Here is a 23,094-nt window from a genome sequence, read left to right as displayed (position 1 = left end):
ACCCCCATGGGTTAGTGCAGGGGGCTTCTTGCTAGCGTCTGCAGAGCCTGTCACCCATGCTGACAGGATGCGGGGTGCAGACTGTCCAGGATGGTCTGTGCTGGTGCCTGCAGAGCTCATCACCCATGGGGACCAGATGCAGGGTGCAGACTGTCTAGAATGCCACACTGGACCAGTCCTCGACCCTCTGTCACTGCTCAGAGGACACTCTCGCTTCTTCACTGGGGTGTCATCCCACCGGCCTCCCCCACAACTTGGAGTGTGGGCCCCTAGCTGGTCACCCAGCCTCATGGCTTGAGAACTCCTCAGGCTCCTAATCCCCAAATTCGTGTCTCCAGTCTCCTTTCCTCCTGCAACAAGACAGGATGAGGAGAGGCTGGGGAAGTCGAGGGATCCTTAGGGCAGAACGGTCCCCCCACAGCATGTTGGAGCCCGGCCTATTTCACCAATTAGGCCTTTATTTGGATTTAGAGGAAAATTAAACTGAAAGGAAATAGGAACCCCCTCCCCTGAGAATATAAAACTTATAATTTATTTTAGGGATTGCCAGCTATTTTTATAAAATAAAAAACATGTTTCAAATTCAGGATAACGTTGTTATGACAGGATTCTAATGCCCCTAAGTAGTGGGTTTCAGTTCACATAATGTGCTTAGTTATCACCACAGGTGGAGCACACAATGGCAGATCAAAAGGTTAATCTTTCATGACTTAAGTCTCAACTTAATACAAATGATACACCCTTTGGTTTGACATAGCTCTTTTCTGAGTATAAAATGGTTGATTTAGCATGGAAGATGGGGGAGCAGTGTGGGACACAGAAGTGGGGGTCACTTGTGTTCTGACCACTGACCAGCACGGCTCCAGACCGTGGTCTCCAATCCCAAGGGCCCTCGTGCTCCTTGTTTCTCCCGTGGGGTCAGGGCCCCCTGTTCTGTGGATGGGTGCTCCCTGGGGGTGCGGCTCTCGGGGAGCAGTCAGGAGAGGCCGGGCCTGGAAGGTGGGCATAGGGAGATGGGCAGGCTGCCTGCAGATGGAGCTCCGTGAAATCCTGGTTTGTGTGAGTCTTTGCCCAGAGACGTGCACACTGACATAATAAAATGCGTCTTTTGTTTTTTTCTTAAAGATTTTTTGATGTGGACCATTTTTAAAGTCTGTTGAATTTGTTGCAATATTGCTTCTGAGGCTTGGGAGTTCTTAGCTCCCCGACCAGAGATTAAACCTGCCCCCTGCATTGGAAGACATCCCAACCACTGGACCGCCAGGAAAGTCCCTCAGATGCGTCCTAAACAGCGTCCAGTCCCTGGTCTTTGTTCAGCTGCTCAGATGGCTCCCTGGCAGGGTTTTGGTGTCAGAAAGAAGTATAGTCTTGATCAGTCTTTCACCTGATGTGTGGCCAAGGCCTGGGTCACCTGAACTCACGGCCACCGAGCCTCTGGTGGTGCCCAGTGGTCAGGGCCCCACGGCCTCCTCGAGATGGCGCTCTGGGTGGTCACCTCACTCTTCTCAGTGCCTCCAAGTTCCCACTTGTGTGTATTTGAAAGGAAACTTGGTCTTCCAGATGCTAGAGGAGTCTGTGTATGAACTGGTGGTAAAGCAACTGAAGCAGCATCAGAACACGCTGGAGGACAAGTTCATTGTGTGCCTGAGCAGAGCCACGAAGAACTTCCCTCCTCTGGCTGACAGGTGGGGGTGGTGTCTGCCTGCCCGCTGGGGAGGGTCATGTGCGGGGGAGGGTGGTTGTGTCCGTCTGCCTGCCCCTGCCTGCGGAGAGGGTCGTGGGGTGTTGTCAGCACCTGCCTGCCGGGGACAGTCCTGGCGGGGGTCAGTGCCCCTCCGCTCACCGGCCCTGGCCGCTGCCCAGGTTCATGAACAGCGTGCTCTTCCTGCTGCCGAAGTTCCACGGCGTGATGAAGACACTGTGTTTGGAGGTGGTGCTGTGTCGTGCGGAGGAGACCCCTGACCTGTACCTGCAGCTGAAGAGCAAGGATTTCGTTCAGGTCATGAGACACAGGTGAGTGGCCGCCGCCTGTGTCCTTGGATGCAGCTGTTTGTTCAGCTGTCCCCTCAACTCAATGGGACTTGTTAATCGCCGTGACAGGAGTGTTTGTTCACTTTGACACCTGACACTTGAGAGGCCCTGTCTTGGGTTGTCCAGAGCTGTTTTCAGATTCAAAATGTGTGGTTTTGAGTTCTGTACCTGTTTTGTCAGCTAACAGGCTTCCATTATTTGTTAAATTTGTTTATTTTCAAAATGGTAACAGGCTGTTAAGGTAAATGCTGACAGAGTGCTGCTGATGGCATCCCATGTGTTCCTCCCGCCTGTGTGCACACTTTTACATGGTGATAAACTGTCTTTGTGTTGATTTCCTCCAGTCAGCCTGGTTCAGTGTCTACTATGTGGAGCATTCAGCTAGTGCTTATTTAAGGAGGAAATGGGAGTGCACCACATTGGGCCCTGGCTGCACTTAACCCCTGGTGCCTGACCAGCCCTGGAAACCATTTTTTAAAGTCATGAAATCCTTTCTAGCTAGCTTATTTTGTTTGACTTGGTCAGTTTTTTTAAAAAATGAACTTTTTATTTTGGAATAATTTAATTTTTACAGAAAAGTTAGAAGTATACAGAATTCCCACACACCTTTCACCTAGCTTCCCCATCTCACGTCATCATGGTGTTTGTCTAAACCAAGAAGTTAACATTAGTGTACTTCTGTCTATTTGAAATCACCAGTTTCCTCATCCTCTTCCTAGGATCCAGGCAGGACACTACAGTGATAATTTCCTTTTCATAATCTAGCCCATGATAATTATTTTTAAGAGCTTAATTTTTATATAAATGTAGTATTAGCTATAATAATAAAATCTGAAATACAGAACAGCACAGAGAAGAAAATGTTACCTGTCACATCTAAAGGTATAGTAATAATGGTTAAGTCTGTGTTTTTGAAAATTCCTCTTTATAGAGACGATGAGAGACAGAAAGTGTGTTTGGACATAATTTCCAAGATGATGGCACGGCTGAGACCTGCAGAGCTCCGGGAGCTCCTGAGCGCCGTGGTAGAGTTCCTGGCTCACCCTGCAGTGCCATGCCGTGAGCGGATGTATGCCATCCTCATGTGGGTCCATGACAACTACAGGTGAGCGCCTCACCTGTCCCTGTCAGACGCTCTTGTTCCGTCTCTTAGGGAGTATCTGGGTGCCTCCAGCAGTCTGGAATGACTATAATAAATGATAAGACATTTAAAAATGTGTGGTTATTAACTGCAACAAGTTTGGTATGTTGAAATGTATTCTCATCCTACTGCATTTCGTGAACCCATGGGAAATATTCAGAGCACGGTATTACTGGCTGAGCTAAAAGTGTACTTTATTTTCCTTGTTTTCCCTTACAGTCTGACAAGGTTAAGTAAAGAACTCCTAGGATGTTTCCTCCTTGGGGACTGTGGTCCTGCTTGTCAGCTGGCCACCAGGACCTGGATCAGGGTGTAGGCCCCGCGGGGTGGGTGGAAGGTGGGGAAGAGGCAGGTTTCATTATTTTCATCCTAGACAGCATTGTTGGGTTGACCCAGTGCAGCGGAAGGAACAGTAACGGTTTTATTGTCTTGTGACTTCTCTCAGAGACCCAGAGAGTCAGGCAGATGAAGACTCGCGAGAAGTATTCAAGCTGGCGAAAGATGTGTTGATCCAAGGGCTGACCGACGAGAACCCCGGGCTTCAGTAAGTGCCCCTCCCGGAGCAGCGTGGATGTGTGGGTACATTCAGGGCTCTTTCTGGGCCAGTGTGGGGTCTCTCTGAGGTGTCAAAGGGCCTTTGCTGTATTAGCCTTTTCTCTGCCTCTTGCTGGCATAAGAAAAATGTATTTTAGATCACATTAGAACCTGAAAGTCCTGGCATGTTACTTAAATATACACGTCTTGAAAAACTGGTGTGGGTAACGCTGTCTTGACTGTGCTGTGAGTTACAGCATCTCAGGATGAGAAACCTGTAATGAAAAGTGAGTTGTCATTCCCCATTTAACCCCAAGTGAGCTCCCACTCTGCACATCAGTGTCAGACGGCCTGTGGAAACCAGAGGGTGCTGCAGGGTCATCACAGATGGCCAAGAGCTCATTATGTTACAGCAGGCCTGGCGGAAACCCTGATGAGTCTGTGCGTCAGCTAACTTTCAGCGTACTGCAATTTTTAATTCATTGAGCTTTTAAAAATTGTATTTGGATTTCTCAAACAGTCACAAATTATAAAGCCTGATCTGGTTTTTAACTTGTTTAATAGTTTGACTACTTTCTGTTCATATTATGTTTTGAATATTTTGTGGCACTAATGTTTAGAGTAAATTGTCTTAGTAAGGCGATGAAGGACGATATATATAATTTCTCATGGTGTTTTCTGAGTTTCAGAGTATGTAATGTAAAATTCTCATCTTTGCAAACTTCTGGGTAATAGAAATGAGAATAGAATGATGCAGCTTCTCACCTCCTGTTAAGTATGCAAACATTCTGGAATATTTCCCCTTCAGCACGTACCTCATCTGTTAGGCAGCTTACCTGTGGATGGAGGTCTGCATGTGGATGGAGTCCCAGGGCTGATCTCCGGTGGAAGAAGAGGATCTTCCTCGTGGGGAACGTAGAGACCTCCTCTTCTTTCTTCTCTGCCTTCCAGATTAACTATTCGGAACTTCTGGAGCCATGAAACTAGGTTGCCTTCAAATACCTTGGACCGATTGCTGGCCCTAAATTCCTTATATTCTCCTAAGATAGAAGTGCACTTCCTGAGTTTAGCGACAGATTTCCTGCTTGAAATGACCAGCCTGAGCCCCGACTTCCAGACTTCCCTATTTGAGCACCCTCTGTCCGAGTGTGAGTTTCAGGTGAGCTCTGGCCCTGTGAGCTGACTTTCCCGCCTATTGGTCAGCAGACTTTGTCCACTGGTGTTAAATCCTTGCTTTTTTCTTCAATTCAGATATAATTAGGATTGTATTTGTTTTCAGTGCACAAAGTAGTGATTTGATATTTGTATACATTACAGAATTATGACCACAATAAATCTAGTTAACATCCATCACTGCCCATAGTTAGATGATTTTTATCTTGCAGTGAGAAGTTTCAAGATATACTGTCTTAGAAACTTCACGTATACAGATGGTGTTACTGACTGTAGTCACCATGTGTATGTCGCCCCCCAGATCTTACTTATTTTACAACTGTAAGTTTGTGCCCTTTGACCCCCTTCACCCGTCTCCATCATCCCTCACCTCTGGCAACCACCAATCTGTTCTCTGTTTCTATGAGCTTTTTTGGTTTTGTTTTGTTATGTTTTTTGTTGAGCAACTGAACTGAACTGAAGATCTTGCAGTATTTGTGTTTCTCTCTGACTCACTTCGTGTAGCATAATACCTTCAGGGTTCATCCATGTTGTTGCAAATGGCGGGATTTCGCTCTTTTTCAAAGCTGAGTAGTGGCCCATCATCCGTGTGTGGCGTGTGTGCGTGCACACTCGGCGCGCGTCTTCTTTCTCCTTTCGTCTGCTGACGGACGCTTAGGTTGTCTCCATATCCTGGCTGTGTAAGCAGTGCTGTTTTGAACACTGGGGTGCCTGTGTCTTTTCCCAGTAGTGTTTTTGTTCTCTTCTGATAAATACCCAGCTGTGGGGTTGCTGGGTCCTCTGGTGGTTCTATTTATAGTTTCCTGAGGAACCTGCACTCTGCTGTCCACATGGCAGCAGCAGGTTGCATGCCCACCCACAGTGCACAGGGTGCCCTTCCCACTCCTCAGCTGCAGGTGCCATCTCTCGTCTCCTGGTCACAGCCACGCGGCAGGCGTCTGATGATGCTTCACGGCACTTTGATTGGCGTTTCCCTGATGACTCGTCTGCTGGCTTCCTGATTTTACTTGGAATCCACACACATTCTTCCTGAGATGCCCACTTGCACCTCACCCCATTCGCCCCCCATCCTGCACACAGCTCACCCTTGTCCTTTCAACCTCCATGGAGGCATTTCCCTCCCCCGCTCCCCCGACATGCCCCGTAGGTGCTTGTTTGCGCTTCCACCTGGCAGCACCACTGATGAGCCACATGATGACTCAGAGCCCCCCCACCCCATCCCCCCATGTCCCCAGCATCTCCTAGTCTGGTTACATGGTGGGGGCAGTGGGGTCAGAGGAGTCTCGAGTCATTCCCTGAGCGTGGCAGTGAGCCTCTGAATGCAGGATGTTAGGAGGAGAAGAGCAGTTTTTCTCCCCAGTACTGATTGGTTTTATTTGTTGACAGATAATTGTTCTGTTAAAATTTTTAAATTTGAGAAAGTTGTTCTTCAGCTGCTTCTTGCAGAGCTACATGGAGTATAGTAGTGTTTGTGGAGAGGACTGTGAAGTTTTAAATAAGCATTTGCACGTTCTGAGAAGGGCCGTGACTCACCTGACCCTCCCTGTGGCAGGAGTATACCATTGACCCCGACTGGCGCTTCCGGAGTACAGTCCTCACACCAATGTTTGTTGAGACTCAGGCTTCCCAGAGCACGCTTCAGGCCCGGACCCAGGACGGGTCTGTCTCGGCTCGCAGGGCGATGGCGGGGCAGGTCCGGGCCACCCAGCAGCAGCTTGACTTCACACCCACACAGAGTGCAGGTACTGCCTCCACTGTGGGCATGCATGCCGGGGGCACCGTGAAGGCCTCGGTGGCTGGAGGGAGGATGGGCTGAGTCCCTGGGTTGTAGATTCGGGGGTGGGGTGGCCTCGAGGGGCCCTGGGGACAGAAGTGGGGATGGCTGTGCAGCCCAAACGTGCTGGGCTCTTCAGAGTGCATGACATCGTCCATTGGACTTTCTGTGTTTTTACCACAATTTTAAAAAAGGGGAGAAAAGCATTATTTCTGACTGGAGAAAACAAAGATTTCAGTACATGTAAGTTATAGTTTGATTTTTGTCCGGAAAGATCTGTCCAGTGCATCCAGTTTAAAACCGCTTGTCTCAGAAGCAAAGCCGAGCTAAACCAGACTCACTCACTGTGTTTGTAGTTCGTTAACCTGCTCTTTCTCAAACGGTTCAGCCGTTTCCTTTGATCAGCAGAGTATCAGTTGTAGAGTAAAATCCCCAAGTCGTTTTTATGGAAATACTTCGGTGTTTTTCCTGTATGTAATTTTTTCACACTCTGTTTGTTGTGGAAATAGGACTAACTTGGCCAGTTACTGTGGGACCTTTAGACACTGATGTTAGACATCACAGACCTCAGTGCCATGTAGATGTAGTGTCATCCTGACGGGCGTGTGGTGGTCTCCCTCGTGCCCACAAGGAGAGGAGGTCTGGCCGCCGGGCCTTCCTTGGGACGTGGTGGCCTACCCTGGTAACTGCGGGCGGCCCTGCCCTTGAGCGGCGGGTCCTGGCCGGGGCACCGGCCGAGCGGCACTGCTGTGACCCGCGCACCGTGTGTGTTTGCAGGAGGAAGAGTGCTCTCCCACTGGCTGACGGCAGGCAGCACCGACCCTCTGGGCGGCAGCCTGGCCCCCACTGCTGAGGCCTCGTCTGCGTCCCTGCTGTTTGCCCATAAGAGGCCTGAGAGGCCCCGGGGGACGCCTGTGAAGTCCGTGGGGCCTGAATTTGGGAAGAAAAGGCTGGGCCTCCTTGAGAATGAGGTGGACGATGGAGCACAAGGTAAAAGATCACTGAGCTGTGTTGAAACACCTGCCTCCGCAAGCTCATGACTGTTCCTGAGTCCAGGTGGCCTGCGTGGAGCCCAGCACCACGTGGGAGCCTGGTTTGGGGTTCAGAAAGCAGTTGCCTGAACTGGCTTGGCCCCTTACTCAGGGGTCTCAGGGTCTAGGGGCCATGGTACGAGCAGGATGGGGAAGCTGAGTCAGAGATCTGTTTAGGTCTGGTGGCTGGGAGGGTCAGGGCAGGCCTGAGGGCGGGAATGAGGATGCAGGCATTCAGCTCACCAGGGGTGTGGGTGTGCTCCGGGAGGGGCCTCGGCCAGATTCCCCCCAGGCTCTCGAGAAGCCCCCAGCCCCATCCCTTGGGGCCCCTTCCCCAGTCAGCCTCATCTGCTCAGCCAGGCCCTCAGTGTTGCTTCCACAGCTTCAGTTGGCGTTACTGTGGCCCCCTTTCCTTGGGGTCTTGGTCACTTTCTCCCTTGCCTCCCCCCTCCCCCAACACTGCCACCAACGTCCTGAACAGGTCTTGCTGCGGCTTGGCTCACGTGGGGCTTCTCTCCTTTCTCGTGCGGTCACTGTTCATGGGCGTTAATGGCCTCCATTTCTTTTTTTGTTGAAGTAGAGTTGTGTTGATTTCTCCTGAATGGCACAGTGATCCACCTGCATGTATGTATATGTATACGTGTTCTTTCTCACTAAGAAACGGCTTCCCTTTTCACCCATGGGTGTTTTTGCCAATAATTTCCAAACGTCAGTTTTCTCTTGTAGGAATTCCACCTTGACTGTCAGACCCGAGGGACTATCCTTCTGATTTTCCCTTCTTACCGTCTCTGCTCGGCTCTGGGCACAGCATTGCCTTCTGACTGTGCTTGTGCATGACGACGTCCAGTCTCTAGTTCCCACGAGCTTCTGTGCTCTCGGAAAGTCCCTCTGTGCCCTGTTACAGGACCTACTCTGCTCTTGTGATAAAGGGTCATTTGAAAAATTTTTTCCCTAGATGGTCTGCTTTCAACATTTTCTCCCCCACATTGCTTTGGTTCCTACTTTTCTTATTTGAAGCTTTGCTGAAATGTCTGCTGATTTTCGGCTTTTGCTGTGTCCAGGCAGGCAATAACCGGCATTGGGAGTGGTGGTTGCACACTGGGTATGCTGACTGGCCTCATCAGATGTGGAGGCCCCCATTTTGTACTGGGTGGTCCCCCTCCGAGGCCAGGTCTTCCCCCTCCTGCCTGCATGTCCAGGCCTGGTGCTGGGTCAGCCCTGGATTCCTCAGTGGTCCCGACTATGGGGGTTCTGCTCCAGCCATATGGCCCCATACCTCCAGCCTCAGCCTCGCATTTCCAAGCCCCCTCTTTCCCCGAGATGTCCGAGCCCTGCCTGCTTCCTCCGTGCAGCCTCAGTTCTCCAGCTTCTAAAACTGCGCTTCGCAGGCTTAGGTTGTTTTGGAAATAGAGCTGCGGGGAGTAGGAGATGGAGACGAGCGGATGCCTCACTTCATGTCAGCAATTCTGGGGAGGTGGGGATGGACATCAGCCGCGCGTAACCAACCTGCTGTCTGTTCTTCAGGTCCAGATAATCGTGCAGAAATACTGCGATTACGCAGACGATTTCTAAAGGACCAAGAAAAGCTGAGTTTGATTTATGCCAGGAAAGGTGTTGTTGAGCAAAAGCGAGAAAAGGTTTGTACCCATTTCTGGAATTTGGTCGGAAATAGTTGTTTCTGTCACAGGAGGTGTGCCCAGGAGATGTCTTCCTGGCTGGCCTAGGCCGGATCACAGAGGTGGCCCATGCGACCCCACCTCCAGGTGTTGCCTGAGCCCCACTGCTCTGCTGAGGGGTGGGAGGTGCTGTTCTCTCTGGACAGATGGGTTTTCTGCACGAGGTGGAGACCAGGACCCCCCGCCCCCGGTGTCATGCCTCTCAGGTGCAGTCCCCACAGCCTCGAGGCCAGAGCCCTGACGCCGTGGCTGAGGGCAAACAAACAGGGGCTGCGCTCCTGGAGGCTGGTGGGGGGCTGGGTGAGGAGCATGGCCAGTCCCGAGCTGCCCACTGCAGACACACGTGTGGCATGAAGGGATGGTTGAACGTTTCCCCCAATGTGGAAGTAACAGCAGAAGTTGTTCAGCCCAAGAGTCAGTGTGAGATACAGATCAGTGATGTTGACAGGCTGTTCTAGGATTGGACTGTGGTTGAGACCCTATTATAACCCACAGAGATGACGACAGGCTGTTCTAGGACTGGACTATGGGTGAGAATCCTGTCTCCACTGTGACTCAGTTTAAATCCTCAGCCACTTCACTTCCAAGTCTGAGAGTGAAATGGTCAGAAGGTTCCACTATCTTCTGTGGAAAGACTGGACTTCCCTGTATCTCTGTAACCACAGCTCTGCAGGCTGAGGGCTGGCCCCACCCAGCCTAGGGGCCTTTGCTCCAGCCTCCTCATTAAGTCTGAGTCCTGCCTGGGCTTCTTGAAGGGGCAGGGTGGGGGTGGGATAGAGGCGCTGGGCTGATCGCTGAGGGTCTCAGGGAATGGATGGGGTGTGGCCTGGGACCTGGGGTGGCCTTGCTGGATGTCGTCACCACTCTCATCAGAGGCGTTTGGGGGTCCCCTCTACTCTTGGAGCTGCAGAGCAGTGTGCAGCAGATGGAAAAGCTGGGCAGCCTCAGGGGTTAGCCAGGATGTATGCATGTGAGGGAGTGCCCTGTCGGGGGAACAAGGCTCACAGGGGAAGCCTGGCCCCGCAGCGGGAACGGGCCCTTGCCATTGGAACCGGTACCCGCCGGGGGAATGGGGCCCGAAGGGGGAACGGCTGCAGAGAGCAGGGCCAGCTGGGGCCAGTGGGCTCTGTAGCCAAGGTTTGTCTTAAGAGTGACAAACAGATACAGTCCTCTCATTTGTGGGTTGAAAAAGTTTAAATCAAGTTCTCTAGTTTCAGAGAAACTCAGATTTCTTTGTAATAGATCTTTAAATAATCTTCCTGTTGCGCATCTGATGCTGGTTTTGGGCTTATTGTCTGCCACGTTGATCAAGTGTAGCGGCTAGAGTGTCTGAGCTAGAATTGACCTTGATTCACTTTTGTCAGTGGCAGGCGAGGACAGTTTCATCACCCAAGCACTACTGGTTAGGTGAAAGTTGTAACCTTCCTGTATTGCTGATGATTGTAGGAGATCAAGAGTGAGTTGAAAATGAAGCACGAGGCCCAGGTCGTCTTATACAGAAGTTACCGCCGTGGAGACCTTCCTGACATCCAGATTCCACACAGCAGCCTGATCACCCCGCTGCAGGCTGTGGCCCAGGTCAGTATGGAACCGGCACACACTCTGGGACTGTTGCCTCTTGCAGGGAGCAAGGGTGACCTGTCCCCGACACGGGCCTCAGTGCTGAGCCTCATCCCAAGTCCTGGCTCCCGGGGACCCCACCGTGGAGTCTTATCCAGCACTTTGCTTTGGGCCCAGTGTCTCTGTGTGCCGGTCACACTGCAGTCTTTTTCTCACCAGTGATGGTGGTGGGAATGAAAAAGTATGTAAGTAGCTGCACCACTTAAATCATTGATTATACAAAACCCTCTTGTGGGGGTGATGGGGAAGGTCAGTGGTATCAGCATCCTTCTCCGAAATTCCCAGGCACAGAGGCACTCCTCTGCGTCATTAGGGTGACCACGAGCTTCAGGAGTGAGTGAGATTCTGGAGCTGAGTGCTCTGAGATAAACGAGATATTTATCCCTCAAAAGTCTGGTTAAAATTCCTTTGACTTTAATGAAGTAATTTTAAAGATCTTTATACTGTGTCATAGTACATAATTAGGTACTGAAACTTGATGCCTCATAATTTTACTGTACTTAAGTTTACGGTACTAATATTGATCATAAGTGATAAGTAAAAGTCGCTCAGTTGTGTCTGACTCCTTGTGACCCCATGGACTATACAGTCCATGGAATTCTCCAAGCCAGAATACTGGAGTGGGTACCCTTTCCCTTTTCCAGGGAATCTTCCCAACCCAGGGCTCAAACCCAGGTCTCCCGCATCGCAGGCAGTTTCTTTACCAGCTGAACCCTTGGGAAGGCCCAATATTGATCATAATAATAGGTTACATCTGTGTAGCCCAATACTGCTTTATAAGCTTTTTACTTATCTAACTATTTATTAAAGTGATAGGAATTTGCAAAATAGCTTAGAGCCCCGTGTCCCTTCCCAGCTTTCCTTGGTGGGCACAGCCCTCCAGTGACGTTGCCCAGCGTGGTGACTGGTGGCAGCACTTGATGTTCCAGGCCAGGCTCTGATGCACGTGCAAGTCAGCACACCTGTCCCCCTCGGGAATGTCTTTCAGAGGGACCCGATCGTCGCGAGGCAGCTCTTCAGCAGCCTGTGCTCGGGGATCCTGAGGGAGTCGGGCGAGCGCAGGACTGCAGCTGAGGGGCGGGGCGCCGCCCAGAAGCTCCTGCAGGACTTCACACACTTCCTGGACACCAGCTTCTCCTTCTTCCCGCCCTTTGTGTCCTGCATCCAGGTGAGGTGGTCGGCACGCCTGTGTCTCAGTGGCTCTGCTGGTTTCCCAGTTGCAGTGTGGGCTTAACACAGCAGCTGGACTCTGGTGGGGCCACTTCCTCCCAGGTGGCTCAGGGCAGCTTATTGATTCTTTTTGGCTGTGCTAGGTCTTCCCTGCCGTGTGGGCTCTTCTCTGGTTGTGCTGGCTGGGGGTGCCGGGGCCTGCTCTTTGTTGTGGTGCACGGGCTCCTCGTTGCCGTGGCTTCTCTTGTGTAGCTCAGGCTCTGGGGCACGGGCTTCAGTAGTCGTGGGTCCCGGGCTCTAGAGCACAGGCTCAGTAGTTTGGCACCTGGGCTTAGTTTCTCCACGGGATGTGGAATCTTTCCAGACCAGGGATTGAACCTGTGTCTCCTGCCTTGATAGGCAGATTCTTTACCGCTAAGCCACCACGAAAGCCCCAGTTAATTTGTATTTTTTTTTAATTTTATATATGACGGAATAATCTGAGATCCAACTTAATACAGAGTTGTTCTGACTGTGTGTCAGCTCGTCCCTGTAGGGTTCTGGTCACACCTGCATGTCACGTGGCACCCAGCCCTGCTGTCACCTTCGGGGACACTGATGGAGTACGTGCCTACCTGTGCACTGGGTGGGGACCAGGCAACAGGGACACAGAACTACACTCGATGGGGGCAGGCGGAGAGCAGGCAGAGGTGGAAGGTCACGAGGGCATGGCATGTGATGCAGAAGTGGGTGGGGTGTAGGGCCTGGTGGGCAGATCAGCAGGCCACCCCTTGCTGGGAGGTGAGGGGTGCTCTGCACCATTGCAGACACAGGGGACACAGGTGTCAGAGAAGGTTTCCACAGCAATGCAGTTCAAACAGAGGACTCGTGTAGATGTAACCACTAAGCATACTTATTAGGGGATTAAAAAATATTTTCTTTATACTCAAAACGTGAATAATTACAAAGCTCCTAGTAGAAAATCATCTGGATTCATGTCAGTATTTTTGTAATTAGTTACGTCCTTGGAATAATTTAAAAATTATGTTCTTTAATGCTGTTTATCAGTAGCTGTGGTTTGCAGACTGGGTAATAATTCCTTGAGATGAAGTATTTATTATGCCTACTTTGCTCTCTTCCATGCAGCATGAAACTGTTAATACAGTTTCTTTTTATGTATTCTACTTTTATTGGTTTATAATTTACATGTAGAATTTTTTCATTGGTTTTCTCCTGGCAATACCAAAGACAGGGCTTGAGAAGTTATATTGCATCAGCCAGTGTTTCAGAGTAAGTTTCTCTTCACGTTGTATTCTGCAGTGATTTTTTTATATCTGAATTTCTAGTTTTGCAGTTTTGTCCACTGCTGTTTAGGGAAGTCTTGATAGGTAACTTATCGCCCTGCAGCTTGCCTTCGGGCCCGGAACTGGGGGAGCCACGTGGGAGGGATGCACATGCAGACTTGGTCTGAGACTGTGTGAAGTGCTCCATGTCTTTCTCCCCTGACTGCTAACGCCAGAACTTAGTGTTTGGTAAAACGAGTTACTCCTGGTTGGAGACCCTCTCACTGAAGGACTGTGTGTCTGTGTCTTGCCAGGAGATCAGCTGCCAACACGCCGACCTGCTGAGCCTCGACCCGGCTCTGGTCAGTGGGGCCGGCCTGGCGGGCCTGCAGCAGCCCGGGGCCATCTGCCTGCTGGAGGAGGCGCTGTTGCGACTGGCACCCCAGGAGCCGCCTGCCAAGCGTGTGCGGGGGAGGCCCGGCCTGCCCCCCGACGTCGGCAGGTGGATGGAACTTGCCAAGTAAGCTCTGGGCCCCGATCCTGCTGTGGCCAAAGTGATGTGTCTAACACAGTTACTTTATCTGGGCAAGATACATCCTGTCTGAGACTTCTCTTACCTGAGGTTTATCATGAGAAACCCAGGGCCTAATTCTTAGACACTGGATTCTGAGGGCGCTGGATTAGGGTGAGACTGGACTTGCATTTTTCCTGTAGCACTGGTTTTGAGATATTCCCGGTTCTGGGAAAAGTGTAAAAGAATGTCTCTGTCGTGTAGTCGCTCCTGTCCCTGTGCCTGTGAGAGGCGAGCAGTGGGTGCTGTGTCGCTGCTGAGAAGCCTCACAGCCTGGGTGTGGCCCGTCCCCTGGGGGATGACGTCCTGGGGCTGCTGCTCTGCCCACAGGCTGTTTCCACCCCGTCATGTCCTCCGTAGGCTTGGATGGTTGTGGCACCTTGTGTGGGCACGCTGAAGACAGGAAGAAGTCTCCAGGGAGGACGGAATGGACTTTTAGACACCTGAGCCTGTCTTCAAGTGGAAGGCTTGGCTGATGGGCCAACAAATTTGTGTTGACATCAAAGTCAAAACTCTAGCACATGTTCAGGCTCTCAGTAACATCAAGACAGCCATTGCATGTGGAGGACATGGCATCTGTAGGGCCAGAACTAGTTTGCCTGCTTCTGGGTTTTGGACCAGATTCCAGAAAGGTCACCACAGATAAATGTTTCATTTGTAAACCTATGATATTTTCAGATTTTACATTAAATGCACTTTAGAATGGGCTTCCCAAGGTGATGCTATTGGTAAAGCGCCACTAGTGGTTAATGGCAAAGAACTAGCCTACCAACGCAGGAGACATAAGAGATGCGGGTTTGATTCCTGGGTCGGGAAGATCCCCTGAAGGGGAGGGCATGGCAGCCCACTCCGGTATTCTAGCCTGGAGAATCCCATGGACAGAGAAGCCTGGCAGGCTACAGTCCATGGGGTCACAGGAAGTCAGATGAAACTGCAGTGACTGAGCACACAGCCGTGTACTTGAGAATAACTCCTGCCTTCTGTATGGCTCAAGTATTAAAACTTACTGGTAACTTCAACATTTTTAGGATTTTATGTTTTAACAAATCAATATGACATCTTTTTTAGTTATAATTGTGGCATCTTGGTTTAATATCATTTCAAGAAAGACTTTAAAAATATTGGGTATTCACTGATTTGTCCTCTTTTTTTTTTTAAATCTGTTTCATAGACTGTACAGGTCGATCGGGGAGTATGACATCCTCCGTGGTATTTTCAGCAGTGAGATTGGAACAAAGCAGATCACACAGGACGCACTGTTAGCAGAAGCAAGAAGTAACTATTCTGAAGCTGCCAGGCTGTATAACGAGGTAGAGTTGATCTCCAGCAAGTGTGTCCATTGCTTTACCACTTTTGTTCTCTGGATGGAAACACTCAACTTTAGAATTTAGACCTTCAAATATTCATCTATATTCCTTAACTTTTACACAAAGATTACTACCAGAAAATGGTTTCATAATAATTGAACGTGAACTAGTTATTATTCTGTCTCTTACTCTTTTTAAGAAAATACTGAATCAAAGAGAAAGTGTTTTTTACCAGTTAGTATGAAATTGTAAAATGTCATTTCAGTATCTGGTATTGTTATATAGTTTCTGTTTGAGTAGATTATTTCCACTCTGCAAGTAAAACTTATAAAAAGGTAGATGAGAGCTGGTTTGGGGAAGTCCAGTTTTGCACGTCTTGTGTTGGGAGTTGTCCGTGACTGAGTGTGGATGTGTGGCAGGTCACACTTGCAGTTGAGGGCCTGTGGCCTGTGCGAGACATCTAAATGGTGAAACCTTCTGCAGTTTTCTATAAATGTCCTGTTTTCTAATTTTCATTCTAAGAACTTTTCAAGTAGTGAAGACTCTACAGTATTTATATCAAATTAAGGGCCATTTTCAGTTTTCAGCTTATTAATTGACTTTATAGTTAAGTTCCCCAAAGAAGTGGTTCTGTCCTAGCTGGGATTTTTAATATTCATTTGACAGTTAGGTTCCCTCAAGTTAACTCTCTTTTCCATTTTTTCTATACCTGTCATAAATCTGACAGTGATTATTCTTAGTGTGAATGTTACATGTATCCAATTTGGTAAAATAATCTTTGCAGGCCCTCAACACACAGGAGTGGGCAGATGGTGAGCCCACGGAAGCCGAGAAGGACTTCTGGGAACTTGCATCCCTTGACTGCTACAACCAGCTGGCCGAGTGGAAGTCGCTGGAGTACTGCTCCACAGCTAGCGCTGATGGCGAGGGCACCCCGGACCTGAGCAAGATGTGGAGCGAGCCCTTCTATCAGGTGCGGGGCCATCTATGAGGTCACCCAGTTAGATGTCCTCGATAGTCAAGTGCTCTCTCATTAATGAGAGTGAAGTTGCTCAGTCGTGTCTGACTCTTTTTGCAACCCCATGGACTGTAGCCTCTCAGGTTCCACCATCCATGGGATTTTCCAGGCAAGAATACTGGAGTGGGTTGCCATTTCCTTCTCCAGGAGATCTTCCCGACTCAGGGTTTGAATCTGGGTCTCCTGCATTGTAGGCAGATGCTTTACCATCTGAGCCACCAGGGAAGTCTAATTAATGAAGGTGTTTAAAACTTTTCAGAAACAGGAAAGTGGTTGTAAAGCATTAGACTGTTTAAATAACTTGACTCCCCCAAACTCCATAATATCGTTAAACCACTGTACTTCCCTCATAGCTCAGTTGGTAGAGAATCTGCCTGCAATCCAGGAGACCCCGGTTAAATTCCTGGGTTGAGAAGATCCGCTAGAGAAGGGATAGGCTACCCACTCCAGTATTCTTAGGCTCACCTTGTGGCTCAGCTGGTAAAGAATCCGCCTGCAGTGCGGGAGACCTGGGTTGAATCCCTGGGTTGGGAAGATTCCCTGGAGAAGGGAAAGGCTACCTACTCCAGTATTCTGGCCTGGAGAATTCCATGGACTGTATAGGCCATGGGGTCGCAAAGAGTCGGACATGACTGAGCGATTTTCGCTTACTCACTCACTGTGCTCTTAGCTAATGCTTTCAAAATAAGCAGATGCCTTTACAAAGGAATGTTAGCCTCCCTGGTGTGACCATAGGGAGAGTGTTTCCTATTGTGTCTGCACTGCACATGGGCCTCACTGGGCCGGTCTGGCACCCATCTGCACCGCTGCCCTCGCCCGGCCTGCAGGTCCTCACTTGGTACTGAACGTCCGGTTCTCTTTCAGCTACAAGTAGTTTCCGTTTTCTATAGAACGTGTTCCTGTATGTTTTGTGGTTATAAAATGAGCAATTGTAGATGAACTTGCTTGAAAGATTGTGGCCTTAGGTTTGAAACATTAAGCGCCATCATTTGAACCAGTGAAGTGACGCCACAGATGCATGGTGACGCCATCTCGGGATGTCACATCCATTCTCGCTCTGCAGGAGACCTGCCTGCCGTACATGGTGCGCAGCAAGCTGAAGCTGCTGCTGCGCGGGGAGGGCGACCAGGCACTGCTGACCTTTGTGGACGAGGCACTGACCTCGGAGCTGCGGAAGGCCCTGCTCGAGCTCCGCTACAGCCAGGAGCTGAGTCTCCTGTACCTCCTGCAGGACGACATTGACAGGGCCAAGTATTACATCCAGAACTGCATCCAGATGTTCATGCAGGTAACCTGGGCGGGCCCGCCGGGGCTGCGCTATTCCTGTGAGCTTGGGTCGACATGGGCAGTTCTCTGGCCACTTAACCCTGATTCCCTCCACACCAGCCAATGGCCTGGAGCCTTTTAGTGCCTGTTTCTGATTTAGAAAGTTCCTTTTGTTTTCCCTTGGGGTTTTCTTTCTTTCCCTGGACAAGTACCTGAGAGCAGGCCCCACCCCCAGGCATCTGGGTGGGAGGTGGTCATGCAGGAGGGTCTTGCGGCTCCACCAGCCGGAGTCTGTCCTGCCTCTGAGGTTGGCCGTTACGTTGTTAAAGCCGATTCTTGTGTAGAGTCCCTGAATGTTTATTGTTGCTGAACATAGACATTCACTGTCTTTATTCTAGTTTTTACACATGCTTAGGGTTGAGTAGCAGTCCACTCGAGGAAGGTTATGGAAAGAAGAAGGTTGGCTTCTATAGTTGGCAGTTCTGTATTATAGGATATTGTGATTTTTAAGAATTGGTGGGGAATGGAGGCAGCAGCACCTGATTGTATTGCTCTTATTGATTTTGTTGAACCAAAATGTGACTGAAAACCAAAATTTAAAAAAAAAATTAGACCGTTTAATTGCTCCTGTGACCAGAGACATCTCGTGTAACTGATCTGTTTACAGAGTGGCTACTGTTTCATGTTTAGACTGTGTTAAAATCTGAAGCAGTACATTGACCTGTAACCAATGCTAAATAACTTTTCCAGAACTATTCCAGTATTGATGTCCTCTTACACAGAAGTAGACTCACCAAATTGCAATCTGTACAGACTTTCATAGAAATTCAGGAGTTCATCAGCTTTATTAGCAAACAAGGTAACTTTTTATTTATATGTATCTTTTTTCCTTCCATAATTAGGAAGAGTTTTGGCATCTGATTGATTTTTTTGTTTTTGTTTTGCTTGGTAATAGTACATGTTTCTTAATGTATGGGTTAGAAATTGTCTTGAGTTTACTCCATGAATGTGTATTTTGAGATTGTTGAAATAAGTGTTTAAAATAGTCCGGTGCTCTTCTGGGCACTTAAGAAGCTTCCAAGGAGCAGACGCTGTGGTCCCCACAGAGCAGAGCAGTCCAGGACCCCCATGAAAAATTGGGGTGATAGAATCTGCTGGTAGGGCTTGAGTTGGCTATGGTAGGAAGAGAGGGGTTCTCAGAGGGCCAGTCTGAGCCTGGGGTACTGGCGTGACTGTCCTGGGTGAGGTGAGGCCCAGGTGGCTGTGCCCAAACCGAAGGCCTTTCTGCTACTGCTGAGTGGGCTTAATCCTGATGCCGATGGAAGGTCCCCCAGAGTCAGAAGTAACTTCTTGTTTTGAATTCAAATTTCATTTCTTGAAAGACTTCTTAGAGTACTGATAAAAGTTGGTGTTCAGAACTATCTACCTGACTGTTCTCTGTTTTAAATTTAGAGAATGGTTTTTCAAGTATGTATTACTAGTGGCGTATCATTCTAGGAGCTGTGTTAGTTTCTTTTCTCTGTATTTTACCCAGTTTTATAACAACCTATGAGATGTAGGCTCTAAAACTAATATCATGGCACCTGATGACTGATGCTGAAGTTGGAATACTATGGCCAGGCGATATGAAGAACTTACTCATTAGAAAAGACCCTGATGCTGGGAAAGACTGAAGGCAGGAGAAGAAGGGTATGATAGAGGATGAGATGGTTGGTGCATTGATGACTTGATGCGCATGAGTTTGAGCAAACTCTGGGAGTTGGTGATGGACAGCGAAGCCTGGTGTGCTACAGTCCATGGGGTTGCAGAGTTGGACATGACTGAGCAACTAAACTGAACTAAACTGATCAGGTTTTGTATTTATTATGTCAGCAAATCTGGAAGACCCAGCAGTGGCCACAGGACTGGAAAAGGTCAATCCTCATCCCAATTCTCAAGAAGGGTAGTCCTAAAGAATGCTGTAACCATCAGACAATTGTACTCATCTCCCATGCTAGTAAGATCATGCTTATAATCTTACAGCCTAGGCTTCAGCATTATTCAGACCAAGAACTTCCAGGTATCTAAGCTGGTTTTAGAGAAGGAAGAAGAACTAGAGATCAAATTGCCAACATTCACTGGATTATAGAGAAAACCATCTCTCTCTGTCTCATTGACAATGCTAAAGTCTTTGACTGTGTGGATCATGACAAACTATGGAAAGCTCTTAGTTGGGAATACCAGACCATCTTACCTGTCTCCTGAGAAACCTGTGTGCGGGTCAAGAAGAAACAGAGCCCTGCTTGGAGCAACTGATTCATTCACGATCGAGAAAGCATTGTGACAGGGATATCTGCCGTCACCCTGTTTGTTTAACCTATACCCTGAGCACATCATGAGAAATGCCAGCCTGGATGAGTTACAAGCTAGAATCAAGATAGGCGGGAGAAACAACCACCACCTCAGATATGCAGATACCAGTCTAATGGCAGAAAGTGAAGGGGGAGCTAAAGAACCTCTCGATGAGGGTAAAGGAGGAAAGTGAAAGAGCTGGCTTAAGACTGTTAAGGAAACTAAGATCATGGCCTCTGGCCCCATACTTCATGGCAAATAGAAGGGAAGAGGTGGAAGTAGTGACAGATTTCCTCTTCTTGGCTCCAAAATCACTGCAGACGGTGACGGCAGCCGTGAAATCAGAAGATGCTTGCTTCTTGGCAGGAAGGCAATGACAAACGTAGATGATGTGTTGAAAAGCAGAGACAAAAGTCCGCTATGGTTTTCTCAGTGGTCACGTACGGTTGTGAGAACTGGACTGTTAAAGAAGGCAGAACATCAGAGAATTCATGTCTTTGAACTGTGGTGCTGGAGAAGACTTCTGAAAGTCCTTTGGACAGCAAGGAGATCAAACCAGTCAATTTTAACGGAGATCAACTCTGAACTGGAAGAACTGATACTCAAACTGAAGCTCCAGTATTTTGGTCATCTGATGTGCACAGATGACTCATTGGAGAAGTCCCTGATGCTGGGAAAGACTGAGGGTAGAAGGAGAAGAGGGTGTCAGAGGATGAAATGGCTGGACAGCATCACTGGAGCGGTGAACATGAACCTGGGTAAACTCTGAGAGATACTGAGGGACTGAACAACAAATGAGACTTAGATTCTTTTTCCTCATTTTATAGGGCATTAGAGATTAAGTAACTTGCCTAAACAAGGTAAGCACTGCTTTCTCACCATAGAAAGAAAAGCAAAGCTTTAAACGCTGTTATTGTTGTTCAGTTGCCCAGTTGTGTCTGACTCTTTGTGACCCCATGGACTACAGCATGCCAGTCTTCCCTGTCCTTTACCATCTCCTGGAGCTTGCTCAAACTCATGACCATTGAGTCGGTGATGCCATCCAACCATCTGTCGTCCCTTTCTCCTTCTGCCTTCAATCTTTCCTAGCATCAGGGTCTCTTTTTACAAGGTAGCTCTTCCAATCAGGTGGCCAAAGTATTGAAGCTTCAGCAATAGTCCTTCCAATGAATATTCAGGACTGATTTCCTTTAGGATTGACTGGTTTGATCTCCTTGCAGTCCAAGGGCCTCTCAAGAGTCTTCTCCAACACCACAGTTCAAAAGCATCATTTCTTCAGCACTCAGTCGTCTTTATGGCCCAACTCTCACATCCATATATGACTACTGGAAGAACCATAGCTTTGACTAGAAGGACCTTTGTCAGTAATGTCTCTGCTTTTTACTATGCTGTCTAGGTTGGTCATAGCTTTTCTTCCAAGGAGCAAGCGTCTTTTAATTTCATGGCTGCAGTCACCATCTGCAGTGATTTTTGGAGCCCCCCCAAAATAAAGTCTGTCACTATTTCCAGTTTCCCCATCTATTTGCAATGAAGTGATGGGACCAGACGCCATGATCTTTAGTTTTTGAACGTTGAATTTTCAAACCTTGATGGCATCATCCTTTAGGGATTTGAATGGTTCTGCTGGAATTTCATTAACAGCAGCTTTATTAAAAGCAGTGCTTCTTAAGGCCAACTTGACTTCGCACTCCAGAATATCTGGCTCTGGATGACTAGCCACACCATCATAGTAATCTGGTTCATTAAGATCTTTTTTATACAGTTCTTCCATGCATTCATTCCATCTCTTCTCGATCTCTTCAGCATCTACTAGGTCTCTACCATTTTTATCCTTTATTGTGCCCATTTTTGGGTGGAATGTTCCCTTGATGTTTCCAGTTTTCCTGAAGAGATCGCTAGTCTTTCCCCTTTTGTTGTTTTCTTTGATTATTAAGCACTGTTCATTGGAAACGGCCTTCTTGACTATTATAGCTGTATTTTGGAACTCTGCATTTAATTTGATGTGCCTTCCCATCTGTCCCTTGCTTTTCGCTTCTCTTTGTTCTTATGCTATTTGTAAAGCCTCCTCAGATAACCCCTTTGCCTTCTTGCTTTCCTTTTTCTTTGCAATGGTGTTATTTGTCGCCTTTTGTGGTGTGTTGCGGCCTCTGTCCCTAGTTCTTTAGGCACACTGTTAACTCAATCTAGTCCCTTGAATCTATTTGTTACCTCTATTGCGAATTCATATGGGATTTGATTTAAGTCATACCTGGTTGTCCTATTGTTTTTCCAGTGTGGTGGTGTTTTTTTTTTTTTAGTTTAAGCCTGAATTTTGCTATGAGAATTTGATGATCTGAGCCACAGTCAGCTGCTGGTATTGTTTTTGCTGACGTATACAGCTTTTCCATTTTTGGCTATAAAGAAACACGTTGGTTTCGGTGTTGACCATTTGGTGATGTGCATGTGTAAAGTCACCTCTTATATTGTTGAAAAAGGTTATTTGCTATGACTAGTGCATTCTCTTTAAATATTGGTGTTGTGGGATTTAGAAGCCCTTGAGCCAGGCTGTTTGGGGCTTTTGTCATGGCGACCTCATGTGCACACCAGGTCTGGGTTGGTGGCTAATCCTCCAGCAACGGACAAGTCTCCCCCTCCTCTGGGCACTCCCATGAGTGGCATGAGCAGATTCAGTTGTCCTGCAATGACTTATATTAGATTTTATAAACAATAAAATTGGTTGCAACCCTGTGAATAGCTTGTCAGTTTTCAGTGCTTTTTAGATTTTGGGATTGTGAGTGGAGCGTTGTGACTGTGGACCTGTGGTGAATGTAAAAATTGCGTGTGTTTATTTCCTCCTCTTTCCTTGATGGCCTGAAGACATTAAGTTTTCATGCCAGAATATATTAAACATGGTAACTTTGTGCTCCTGTTGTGAACAAGAGGGCCAAGTGTTATAATTTGCACAAGGAATCTGAACTAAGTTTCTGTTTACAGATGGCAGCTCACTTGATAAGGTGGTCTGATCATTGGGCTGTGGCCACACTCACACTATAATGTCATTTTTAGGTAATTTATCATCTCAAGTTCCCCTGAAGAGACTTGTGAAAACCTGGACAAATCGATACCCTGATGCTAAAATGGACCCAATGAACATCTGGGATGACATCATCACGAATCGGTGAGATGTAGTCCCCCAAGTTGATGTGGTCT

The 23,094-nt window shown here is 48.3% G+C and overlaps 1 protein-coding gene across 1 annotated transcript in view; it reads left to right on the top strand.

The window, feature by feature from the left end:
* Positions 1 to 23,094, top strand: part of PRKDC (protein kinase, DNA-activated, catalytic subunit) — a 133,830-nt gene that overhangs the window by 77,440 nt on the left and 33,296 nt on the right. The window contains exons 53-68 of the mRNA XM_042254176.2: positions 1,561 to 1,685; positions 1,864 to 2,013; positions 2,963 to 3,136; positions 3,618 to 3,716; positions 4,658 to 4,865; positions 6,432 to 6,621; positions 7,431 to 7,643; positions 9,209 to 9,321; positions 10,807 to 10,938; positions 11,969 to 12,148; positions 13,727 to 13,932; positions 15,155 to 15,293; positions 16,075 to 16,263; positions 17,372 to 17,596; positions 18,325 to 18,433; positions 22,951 to 23,062. Coding sequence (XP_042110110.1) covers positions 1,561 to 1,685; positions 1,864 to 2,013; positions 2,963 to 3,136; positions 3,618 to 3,716; positions 4,658 to 4,865; positions 6,432 to 6,621; positions 7,431 to 7,643; positions 9,209 to 9,321; positions 10,807 to 10,938; positions 11,969 to 12,148; positions 13,727 to 13,932; positions 15,155 to 15,293; positions 16,075 to 16,263; positions 17,372 to 17,596; positions 18,325 to 18,433; positions 22,951 to 23,062 — 2,564 coding nt within the window. The remainder of the gene's footprint in view (positions 1 to 1,560; positions 1,686 to 1,863; positions 2,014 to 2,962; positions 3,137 to 3,617; positions 3,717 to 4,657; positions 4,866 to 6,431; positions 6,622 to 7,430; positions 7,644 to 9,208; positions 9,322 to 10,806; positions 10,939 to 11,968; positions 12,149 to 13,726; positions 13,933 to 15,154; positions 15,294 to 16,074; positions 16,264 to 17,371; positions 17,597 to 18,324; positions 18,434 to 22,950; positions 23,063 to 23,094) is intronic.

Source organism: Ovis aries, chromosome 9 (genome assembly GCF_016772045.2).
Source record: "Ovis aries strain OAR_USU_Benz2616 breed Rambouillet chromosome 9, ARS-UI_Ramb_v3.0, whole genome shotgun sequence".
In the NCBI taxonomy this organism is placed as follows: Eukaryota; Metazoa; Chordata; class Mammalia; order Artiodactyla; family Bovidae; genus Ovis; species Ovis aries.
The sequence above is the reverse complement of the archived record's forward strand: the minus strand, read 5'-3'. Positions and strand labels throughout refer to the sequence as shown.